Consider the following 12,447-nt stretch of genomic DNA (forward strand, 5'->3'; position numbering starts at 1 on the left):
CAGAGTAAACCTTCAAACGATGCAAATTTTCTCTTTGCTTGCGAAGAGCTCGTTTACCATTTCTCATCTCATCTCACGAGGTTAATAATTTTCCATCTTATGGCTAAAGAAAATTTGCTTCGTCAAGTGAATCTTCACTGTGTACGAACCATGCTTACATTCCCCTATTACATTTTTTATCGACTAAAAATATTTATTATAATTCTTTTTTGACTTCAAAAGTACCAAAATATTCATTGTTTCTTATCTCGAACTTGGGTTTTATCTCATGTTTGATCATTCTGGAATTATCATAAGGTAAAGTGTCCTCAATTCGACCGGTTCCCCAATTCGACCGGTAGAGTTATTTATTCAATTTATTTATATTTGCACTAATATTTGGCGTATGATCTAACATTAATAGGTCAATTATTCCATCATAAACAAATACGAATCAGTGACAATTTTATAGAAATTCACCATTAAAACATTCAAATATTGACCCCCGGTCAAGTCGAGGAACCGGTCGACTCCTCGAGAGCACTTTACCTTAATAACATAATAATTGAAAAACGGAAAATGATATAAAAATGCAATTTATTACATTTTTATCACCTGTTTGTTATTTTGTGCAGTTTGTCGTGCTCCATAGCGTTTTATTGTTTGTATTCACGTTTTATTGTTTATTGTCATGAATATCTTATGGGGAAAGTGTCCATGCTTCGTACGATCCCAAGCTTCGTAATGACAGTTTTTTTCTATGTTTTCTTAATAAATTTGAATCCGCAATAATATTTTAAAATGTTTTCACTAATTACTATCTAAATAATAATACCTAAAGTTTAATAATGAATTGAAAAGATAGAATTCAAAGTTTAAAATGTTGCTGTCTTAATCAGCAAGTTGTTGCCCACTTAATACTTTTATTTTTTAATTAAAAAAAAATCATCATGTTGAGTAAAAAATTAAATTTGTGTATTTATTTGAAAGTTAAGAGTTTAAAAATCTTCTCCAAAAAGTCAATCATTTTAAGATACTTTAATAAATGTAGAAGATATTTCTATTATTTTGTCTTCCAGTGGCCCAAAAAAATAATAATATAAAACAATTTCTTCAGGCAAAAATAAGATTAAACTTTACAAATTATTTTCCCAGTTTTCAGCTGCGAAAATTATGCTTTATTTTTTAGCATATATTTTGTTAGTATTATCAGCATATTTATAGAATACCGCATATTATTTTCTTTAATTTATTGCCAGTCCCATGTGTTTTATCTCTAATACACTCTGTGATTAAAATGTGATTGCATTGCGTGTTTTGAGGTGTTGCATTAACCGCTAGATGACTTTCTTAAGGTGGGATTAAACGATAAAGGCCAAATAGAATTGGATGAAAGTGCCCTAAATGATGATGTACAGGCTGTGGATGAGATTGTGGCCCAGACTGAGCCAAAGGATGAAGTAGATGAGGAAATTGTGACTCCAGTAAGTGAGAATGGTGATTTAGAAAATTCCTGTGCAACTGCCGCAACAGCCGAAGTACAATCAAATGGTCTCAATTCACCAGAAGATTTGGTAATTATTTGCTGATTTTCTTGGTGGCCTTTCTTTTGCCTCAATTGACTTTTATTGTTTTGCCATCCATTTTCACTCAGTTTTCGAAGCCAATCTTCTGATACTAACAGTTTCGCATTCTTCCTGGACAAATTGACGTCCTAATGGGTTTTCTTTTGGCTTTTTTCAGCCTGGTGAGCCAATATCGCATTCATCGCCAAATGCCACAAATGGCTTCAATGGTAATCAGAGGGATGGCAATGGGATCCAAACACCAACAACTCCAAGTGATCCTCTGTTACCACTTGAAGATGATCGTGGAAGGACGAAGAAGAAGCGAGATTTCTTCGGAACACTTAAGAGACGGTAAAGGAAAATCTCAGCTAATTACAATGATCTTTTTACAGAAACTTTTAAATATTGAACTTTTGGTGACTGTTTTTGTTTTTCTTTCAAAGATTGGGCAGATCGAAGAGTCGTGCAAAATCCGTTGATCGCGACATGATCCCGATCGACGCAGAAAATCCACGTGGGGAGATTCGATCAATATCAGCAGATCGTGGTGCATCCGTTGTCAACAACAACAGCACATTGTCATCAGCAGGTTTAGCACCACAGCAAAGACTTATTGTTCCGACGTTGGATCAGTCACGACGATCGTCTCTTTCAGAATCATCAGCAATTAGTGGCATTTCGAGCACCAGTACCAAAACATACGTTCACGAGGCCTCAACACTCGTCTTGGAAACCATCGAAAATGGCGTGAAGCGGTGAGTTAATTCAATTAATTACAGTTAAATTAATTTGGTAAATGCTTATAAAGTTTTATTCATATTTAATTAAATCACGTTTTTTCGATTGGCTGAATTTTGAATTCATTAAATCCATTGAAAACGTAAAGCGTTATTAATAATTAAATATTTATTTTCGGTGGAGGATAGAGAGGCGTGGTAGGTCAACGTAGGTGTCCTAAGGACCCATTTAGACTTGAAATGATCCTCAAAAATACTTAGTCTGAAAAATTTAGCAGTATAGGCAGGGTCCTCTCGACATTTCATTTTTCCATACGTTTTTGCATAGAGGCACTGAATACTATTGGCAAGTTTTTTCCTAAAGAGAATTAACTTATCAGTCTGATATATTTCGAAATCGAACATTAAAAGCTATCTAAAAATACATATTTCATAATGTTCGCCAAAATAATACTAGAACTACGAGCAAATTTGTTTAAGTCGCGGTGCAATATCTGCGAAATTTTTACAAGAAAGAGTGAAAAATAGCTTCAGTTTTTATTAGGCTTGATGAGCCCCTGAGTATAGGATTGGGTAAAGGTAAAGGAAATTTATGTAAAAGATCTCTAATCGATGTTCCTAAGCCCTCAGTAATACGTACTTCTAATTAATACGTATATTAGAAGCATTTTGTATAAAATACTGTCATAAGATAATATATGGAATTTCGGACATCCTGGAACTCCGGACAAAATAATTTAGATTTTGAACAATTCTCATAAAACTCGATAGAAAGTAAAATAAATAAATATTCTTCAAAATACTCCGGAATTGATTAATTACTGAATTTATTGGTAGATTAGTACGAGGTTTGGTCTTCCCAGATTTGTCCGGAGTTTAATGTTGTCCGGATTTCCAAATTTTATCCTTTATAGGGAATTCAGAGAATTGTAACTAAAAGAAAAAAGTATATCCTAAAAGTTTTGTGCCCAGTTTTTCTAAATAAAAATTTTTTGACATTAAAAAATTACCAAAAAAGTGGTCTCAAAATACTTATTGCGGAAATCTCATAAACTTTGGATGTTTTGAAAAGTTAGATGCTCTGAAAAAAGTCTTGACAAATTAACAAGAAAAAGTTAACCGTTAAAAAGAAACCGTAACCATAATTACAATTGAATTAACAAGAAAACTTTTTGTCACACAGATGACTTTCCATAGAGAATATGGAAAAGTTTTGTCAAATCGACGTCTAATGGCATCTTCTTAAAAGTTTGTCAAAAGGATGTTTTACCATTAACAATGTGACAAAAGTTTTTGTCATATAGGGAAATAATATCGTTTTCACAAAATTTTAACAAGATTTTGGTAGTCGCTTAATGATATTTTTTTTCAGAATCAATGCCTTTCCAAAATTAATATTTAAAAGAAATTAATATTTATGCGTGCAGAATTAAGAATTTAATAGTAAAGCAAGTTTGCTAAAAATCTTTATTTTGCGAAGTTCAGATCTAATGTGATGGACAGACCGCTGGCTTAAGTCGAAAGATGGTTTAACGAAATTATAATCAAAATAATGATTAGACTACATTCCCAGTTGCCATTGTGAAGAGCCGTCGATCTCAAGGCAGATCTAGGACAATGTGGCTGAATAAAATTCAGAATCTTCAATTTCAATTTCAATTTATTAAAATCATTAAAATCAACTGCTTTTGAACATGAGTTCTTGAAACAGACCTTAAATATAAACATGTACACTCATAAAGTTAGTAAGCGTTTACTTGCGCCCACCGTCGTCTTAGCGTAGGTGACCAACCTCAAGAATGAAAACAGTGGAAAACTCCTTCACAGGTTGTATATGTCATCTACATAATTTGTAAAAGGGCTTTGCGACTCAGGCAAAAAAAAAAGAATATAAAAGCAAACTAAGACGCCAGAGAGGTTTGGATAAGCCACCGTTTCTTCTCTCTGGAAAGTTCATTCCAAAGAATAACTCCCTCCACAAATAGAGAGTTATAAAGAATGTGGCTCCCTGACCTAGGCACAACGAGCACGAAAACCTAACGGATGAACCTAGCAGAAGAAATTCTGCCAAATATTTGGGCTGACGATTTCTCAAGACGCGTGAAATAAAATCAACAGCTCGCGACTGTAGAAAGAGTGGCAAGTACTCTCAATAACTTGGACATAGTAAGGGGAAATATGATCATAGGGACGTAGATTAGTGAATGCAATTATTGAACGTAAGAATAAGGCGACGCATAGAGCCTGCATCGCATGAGAGAAAAAAGTCAGCACCATAGGAGAAAAGTGGAAGGAGCAGGGCACGAACAAGGATTCGAATATTCTTAGGGGTTAAGAACTGATGTTTTCTAAAAGGGTGTAAAAGGAAAAGTTAATTCTTTTACTTATATAGGAGACATGGTCACCCCAAATCAAACACTAAGAAAAAAGGGGGTGCGATTAACTTTTCTTCCTCGTAACTTTAAACACTATTTAGGTGTAAAAAGATATCAATATTTTTTAATGTTAATTTTACACCTTTTTAAGTGTAAAATTAACATGAAAAAGGGTAACTTTAACCCATAATGCACCTAAAAAGCATAATATTTACACCGATTTCGGATCAATAATGCAGGGTAAAATTAATATTTCCGGAATGTTATTTTAACTTTTTCGGATTTCTCTCAATGAAGAATCATTGAAAATAATCTCAAGAGTTTTGGCTTTGTAGACATATGCTAATCTTGCCTTGGAGGGCTTTAAGATCGAACCCAAATATCTTCCTGAAGTGGTGGAGGATCGACAAGCTTGTCTGCTAAATTGGATCACATGGGCCCGCGATCCCAATAGGGATAAGCGGTTTTATATGATGATGATGATAACTACATTTTGAATTGAATTGAATTGAATTTTATTGTCATCTCTGTTTTTTTCCCACCCCCCATGCGGCCATCGCCGTCTTCGCGTTGATTCCAACCTCCGAGGTGAAAACGATGGAAAATCCCTTCATTGGTTGTATATTTCGGGACCGTACATATGCACGTAGGTCACTTACATTCCCATCAGTTTCCCATTCAGTCGTCTCTAGGCTAAAGCCGTAAGTCTGTCTAGGCTATAAGGCTTATCCTTATAGCTTTACGGGCTTAACCGTTGTAATTTCTCAATAATTAATAATTTTTCAAAAAGAAAAATTAATTAGTAATGCATATTTATTGCAATGCACTTAATATATCTGCAAGAATCACTGGAATTACTTGTTTTTGGAAACCCAAACCTTGGGAACTGGACTAACACAGGTTTTGCTGGAGATATAGCCCAGTTGCCGAAGGTAGTGAAATTCTAAATAACCCTCGAAATATTTAATCATCAGTCAAATTTTTCCCAAAAATCTTGCTTTATAAGCCATAAGAGAAGTTGATGCAAGTAGTTAAGCTTTATACGGGTTTTAGACCTGGCTTAACCAGATGGACATAAATGATTAGAGCAGTAACTAATAGCTCTCTTTTCTCAAATTCTTGAAGGTTGTATAAGCCTCTTATCTGAAGATAGCTTTAGGGTTAAAAATATGGTCAAACTCATCCATTCTTACTTTTTCACCATTGAAATTGTTCCAAATAAAGATAAGCTTTATTTTAAGGCGCGATACTTATTGTATTGCAGGCATTTCCTGGTTCCACTTTCGATAGCACAGAGACCACGGTGGCGTCGTAAAGGAACGAAATTGCACATTTACAATGATCACACTTTTGTGGCGAAGCATTTAAGTGGGTGAGTAATGTGAAGAGAGGAAATCGGTGTCTTGGATTTTCTTACTGTAAATAACTAATTTTTGTGATATGTTTTTTTTGTAGAGGTCTTCTGTGTGATGTCTGCAACCGATCAATTCCACGACGCCCGGGAAAGCAGGGCTACGAATGCCGCGACTGCCAGACAAAGTGTCATAAGCAGTGTCATGTTAGAACCCCTCAGGCCTGCACCAATCCCACGGTGCTCTCCATGGAACTGTACGTATAAACGTATTCCCTTTCAGCTCCAAAAATGTGTCCACTCGTTTAGAGAAAGACATTTTTATCTTCAATTTTTATGCTTTGTGATAAAAAAAAATGAATCTCATTGGTATGAGGTATTTATTTCTCACTCTGTCTATTGTTATTTCTTTCAAAGGTCATCGCTACCAACACTGACAGAAAATCACATCTAAAAAAAAAATATTTAATTTAAAAAATTCTTTATAATGTAAGCGTTTTTTAGTGTGAGATCTGCTCTGTTTTATTCTTCTCGTACACTAATTCACCAATCTAGGCTATTTATTTTTATTTTTCTCTCACATTTTTATGTTTATGCTACTAATACTTTTGTTCTGCATTTTCTTATAATGTTTCTATAGAGTCACTAGCATTTACTTTTCTATTCTCAATTGCCCTTAACTAAAATTCGTCGGATTCTATACGTTATATTTTTGCTTGACCGATTTTAATGATTAATCTTGAACTTTTTGGACCATTAAAAGTTCGTGTAAGAAGTGCTAATGGCGCTACAATCGCGTTAAGCCTTTAAGGACTTTTATAGTACTGTAAAGAAAATATTTTTCTAACACCTTTAAATACTTAAATTTTTTTCTTTATACAAATCTCTGCTAATAATGAGTCTATTGCCCTCTACACACTAGTGAAATTTATGTCCATATTGAAGAGGTTTTCCTACACTGAGAAAAAAATGAGGGTTCGATTAACATTTTTTCCTCATAACTTCAACACTTTTTAGGTGTAAAAATATATCAACATTTTTTAATGTTAATTTTACACATTTTTAAGGGTAAAATTAACATGAAAAAGGGTAACTTTAACCCCTAATACACCTAAAAAGGGTAATATTTACACCGATTTCGGATCAATACTGCAGGGTATAATAAACATTTCCGGAATGTTATTTTAACTTTTTCGGATTTCTCTCAGTGTACATTCAGAAAAATAATCGAGTAAAACTTACTCGAATCGATGTTGAATTGACTCTTTTTCGTTGCGATTTTCGATTAACTATATTTTAGATTTGATTTTACTTCTATTTAGATGTAATATTCGGAAGAGTTGTTTTAACTTTTTTTTTCCTAAAATTTACATGACAAAAGAGTGTAAATAACTATTTTTAAGACTGAAAATAACTCATTTTAAGAGTTAAAATAACTCGTTCCAAGAGTTAAAAAAATCTTTTTTGGAGTTAAAATAACTCTTTCAAATCCCAAAATGAATATATCTTGTAACTTTATGTGTTTTTTTTTATTTTTATCATTTTCGCACATGTCTTCATGAAACACTGTTAGGCATATTTCTAGTTGATGTGCCATATGAACTTTGTCACACGAAAATCTTCTTGACTGAAGTATATTCTTAAAACGAAAACACTTAAGCATATACTTCAGTCGAAATGAAATTTTACAACAAAAAAGAGTAACAATTACATCGATATTCGTAGAGTTAATTCAACTCTGCCATAGAATTGTTTTAACTTTTTAGGTTTTTTCTTAGTGTACACAAGCGTAGGGAATTTGCTTCAATATGGACATAAGTTTCTCTAGTGTGTAGAGGCCATAAGAAGCATAATCTTATATTCACATGAATCATGTGCTTCATTGTTATATTAATGCAAAGGGCAACTGAGAATAGTTCTCAAGTTTCTATTAAACAAAACCTTGTTTCAAACTCCGTAAATTTTGTTTAAATCGGCAGATATATTTGACTATTCAATCTTAAATTGATAACAATATCAAAATTCAAAATCTATACATAATTTACGGAAGATTTCAAGCTCTTTTACTTCATCAGCTGCGAAAGCTTATCAGAGCTTTTTGTGCATTCCTAACAAGTTCACAGTAACATCCAGTTGCCAGTTATTCCGTGGATAATTTCAGTGGCAAAGAGAACACAATTTCGGCCTTATCAAAATTTTATGACAATACAAAAATAAGAAGAATTATTTGAAAGATCAGCAGTGTCAATAACAAAATTAGTTTCCTATAAAAATGATCAACATTTCATCCAAGAACTTGTTACTGAAAATCATGTTTCATCCACTGAGAATATATTGCTTTCGAATATATATTTGCTAAGCGATTCCGCTGCTTAGAATTCAATGTTGATAGAACTAAATTTCTATCGGCAACTCCATTCCATACTATTCTTAATCGATTTAAAATAGATTTTGTAATTATTGTGGAATCTATTGGTATATCACAAAACTGCCTAATGAAGATACCCAAAGAAAAGAATCATTATGATGTATCTGGGAGTTAAGGCTCACATCTTAAGATGCCTTAATAAATTTAAGAACTTGGTTGATCTTATGAATATTCTGTAGGGGAGACTGGGGCAAAAAGTCACAAAACGGATATTTTATTTTTTTACAAGCTGCTCGAGCGCTTCAAAAATTTCTAATTAGCGCAGTTTTATAGGAAATTTACCGCTCTACAACTTTGTGAAAGTAATTTTCCTCTATTTTGTAAAGAAATACGTTTATCGAGCCAATTTCTAAAAGGTAATTTTGTGACTATTCTCAAAAATGCTGGGGCAAATAGTACCAGACATTGGGTATTATCACATTTTGATTCGCTTCATTACGGGCTTCCGTAAATTTGAAAAAATACCCAGAGGACATATTTTACTGAGAAAAAAACGGGGGTACGATTAACTTTGTTTCCTCATAACTTTAACACTTTTTATGTGTAAAAATATATCAACATTTTTTAATGTTAATTTTACACCTTTTTAATGATAAAATTAACATGAAAAAGGGTAATTTTAACCCCTAATACACCTAAAAAGCATAATATTTACACTGATTTCGGATCAATACTATAGGGTAAAATAAACATTTCCGGAATGTTATTTTAACTTTTGCGGATTTCTCTCAGTGTTCCATAGAAAATTTATTCATCTACACCATTGTAAAACACCTTTTTCTCTACGAGAAAAGTGAGAAAACGAGAAAAGCGCTTTTCAAACTATTTTGAAAAAAAAATACAAAAGACTGCAAATCGTTTGACCAATGCAAACAACAAGCGGCGAGACATGATAATGACGTTTCTTTTTGCCGTGAGACATCAGAATTTGCTTCGCTTTTTGTTACTTTTTACCCCAAGTGGCCATTTTTAATAAAAGGATTTCTGGAGAAAAGAACTTTCGTGAAATTCTAAAATAGATAGCGGATTCGTATTCAAAGAATCCAAATTATTTAGAAAACATTCACCAGTGCATCAATTTTGGAAAATAAGTAGGTAATAATTGTTATCTTCTGCAAGGAAAATATTTCAAAAATAGAGCTAAAAATTTCGATATTTTCTATTTTCTAAATTCCTTGTTCGAATTCTAAGAAACTTACGACATTGAAGAAGGTTTATGGAAGCTATCTATAGAAAAAAATTTTGAGCCGCTACCTTTTTTACCTTGGAAGATATTGAATTTTGAATTTTTCGATTTGTGACTTTTTGCCCCAGTCCCCCCTACAGTTTTTTAGTTTACGAAAGTCCTTAAAATCTGAGTATTAAAAGGGATTGAACATATCTAATTAAAGTGTGAGCTACACGAAAATTTAATGAAAGTTCCGCGTTATTTGAGCTAATGGAGGTAGTCAAGTGCTTTAAATGTCTTTTGGGTTAGTAGTAAGAGGATTCTAAGAAATTACCACTTTCTAATGGTCTAAAAATAGGATAGTTAAGTCTGGAGAAAATATGAGTAAATACAAAGATTTTAGACCGACAACTTTTAATGTGACTCGATTTCTCAATGTTTCTTTAAAAAAGAAATTATATCCTTATTAAATTACTCAATTGATCCACACTGAGAAAAAAAGGGGGTGCGATTAACTTTTTTCCCCGTAACTTTAACACTTTTTAGGTGTAAAAATATATCAACATTTTTTAATGTTAATTTTACACCTTTTTAAGGGTAAAATTAAAATAGAAAAGGGTAACTTTAACCCCTGATAACCTAAAAAGGGTAATATTTACACCGATTTCGGATCAATAATGCAGGGTAAAATTAACATTTCCGGAATGCTATTTTAACTTTTTCGGATATCTCTCAGTGTATGATCTAGTACTGGTTCTGATCTGGCCCAAAACTCGTCACATTTTAAGTGGAATAGGAGAATAAAATATGAAATCTCCAGTTAAGATGTTTTAATCAAGCAAGTTCAGCCTTTATTATCTTTTAAGTGCATCTTTGATAAATTAAATTTGGTAGAGAGAATAAACTGTTTTGGTGCAGGAAAGTGGGCAAAAATGGCACAAAAGGGCTAATTCTGTTTTCTTACTGAAAAACCAGTGATAAGCCTAGATCAGCTTATAAAGGTGCGATTCCTTCATTGCAAATTCGGATTGTGGCAAACTCGAACGATATTTATACATAAATAATGCAAATTTCGTTTAATAATTCTTAAACTGTATGTAACTGTATGTAGGTTTTTTTCTCGTCCTTTTAGAAATCTTAAGCTCTATTTAACTAAAAGTTACTACAGTCTTCATTAAAACGGCGAAACGTGGTCAATTCACTCTACTTTTTTTTTACCAAGATTCTCCTACTGTAAATCGATCTTATTCTAAACTGTAATTATTTTGGAATAGAATAGTATGGAATGGAATTGTCGAACATGTATTAACAAATATGAATTATGCAAGGATAATCCAATTGTTCAGCTATTTCTTATTTACCAAGTCAAAATGATAAAAAAAAAATCTAAATGGAAATTCTTCTGATTCTTCTAGGTCAAAGCTGAATTCTGCCGCTGCTGATCGGAGTATCCGGAAACTCTGACAAATAGCTGAGTAAAAAAAAATTAATAATTCTACAAAATTCAATCACACACACTCTTCACATCACATGACGTTGTTTATTTATGTGGTATTAGAAAGAGAAAAGAAAAAAAACAAGCAAAATTGAGCAAAGAGATCGCGGGGAAAACGAATATAATCAAACTATTGTAAGCTTGTGTTGTACATGTAAAATTCTAACTTTTCTATTCTCTCTCTTTTCCCAAACAATCTCTCTCATTCTTGCTCTTTTAATCTCTCTCAGTGAATTCTCAAAACTTTTATGTTTTATTTCTTTTATTTAAAAAAAAAGGCAGGAAAACTTTTATCAGACACAAAACAATCTATGTTTTGGTGTGCAACAGAGCAGAAGGTGGAATAACTTTTTTTGTGTTATTTTAATTTTAATTTTTTTTTTAAAAAGGAACTTGTGAATTTTAACGGATTTTCCTCTTTTTATCTGGTTATTTTCAATTTTATTAATTAGCGAATAATAGTGTGTAAGGGAAATAAAATACAATTTAATACCTCTTATATAAAATGAAGAAAGAAAAAAAGTAATATATATATATTTAAAAGAAGAGATATTGCAATAAATTTGTTGTAAAATTACTTTTTGGTGTTTTTTTTTCTGTCCTCTCTCGTGCAAATAAGAACAACAGGTGTGTCATGTAGTTTTCGTAATTGATGCGTGATTTTCCATTCTTTAGAAGTGGCAGGGAGATTGACGAAATAAACAGTGAAAATTCACGTGAAAATTGAGACATTTTGACGTACAGAAAATCAATATAAAAAAATTGATGAAATTGTGAAAGAGACACATACATGACTCAAACTTTATGTGTTTTAATAGAAACAAGTGAGGAAAAAGCCAGATAAGATAGCAATTTTCGTCTATTTTCTCTCTCATCTGCGTCGTCAATTATACACCTTTTCACGAAGGGCTAATAATTTCCCCAATTTCTGTGACAACATCCATTGACCTTTCTGGAAAAGACACTTTAATAAGTGCTAATCAGTTCATGCAACAACAAAATAATTAAGCAATAGCGGGAGTTTGTTATTTGCATTTTAAATAAACGCTAAATAGTTTAAGAATTCTAAGAAAGCACTTCAAAGACTCTCATCAAAATCACAATAAGAAGAAAACCCGATTTTCTTTTTCTGAAATTTTTAAAGTCAAGTCCAACATTATTGAATTTAAAAAAAAAATATACTAAAATCTCAGTAATTTCAGTTTTTTTAGATCTTTTAAACTTCATTAAAACCGGGTAATAGATCCGATGGATTATTTTTTTTCGTTAAGTGTAAGATAAATAATTTATTAATATGTAAAAATAATAAAATTTTTCTAGTAATTGAATAATTTTAATAAGTAGCA

General features: G+C 32.2%; 1 protein-coding gene across 27 annotated transcripts in view; it reads left to right on the forward strand.

Annotated features, from left to right (window-relative positions):
• The window catches only part of LOC129802840 (uncharacterized), a 46,266-nt gene extending 34,588 nt beyond the window's left edge, over positions 1-11,678 (forward strand). For 6 of the 27 annotated variants that reach the window (XM_055848960.1, XM_055848952.1, XM_055848956.1 and 3 more), the window contains 6 exons: positions 1,335-1,553; positions 1,723-1,898; positions 1,991-2,302; positions 5,924-6,031; positions 6,115-6,267; positions 11,022-11,678. In XM_055848960.1, coding sequence (XP_055704935.1) covers positions 1,335-1,553; positions 1,723-1,898; positions 1,991-2,302; positions 5,924-6,031; positions 6,115-6,267; positions 11,022-11,070 — 1,017 coding nt within the window. In that variant the 3' untranslated portion in view covers positions 11,071-11,678. Of the gene's footprint in view, positions 1-1,334; positions 1,554-1,722; positions 1,899-1,990; positions 2,303-5,923; positions 6,032-6,114; positions 6,268-6,427; positions 6,500-11,021 lie in introns of all 27 variants that reach the window. The other 21 variants (XM_055848965.1, XM_055848967.1, XM_055848970.1 and 18 more) reach the window with 6 other exon arrangements.
• The last annotated feature ends 769 nt before the right edge of the window (positions 11,679-12,447 follow it).

The sequence above is a fragment of the Phlebotomus papatasi genome, chromosome 2, assembly GCF_024763615.1.
Source record: "Phlebotomus papatasi isolate M1 chromosome 2, Ppap_2.1, whole genome shotgun sequence".
NCBI classification, from domain to species: Eukaryota; Metazoa; Arthropoda; class Insecta; order Diptera; family Psychodidae; genus Phlebotomus; species Phlebotomus papatasi.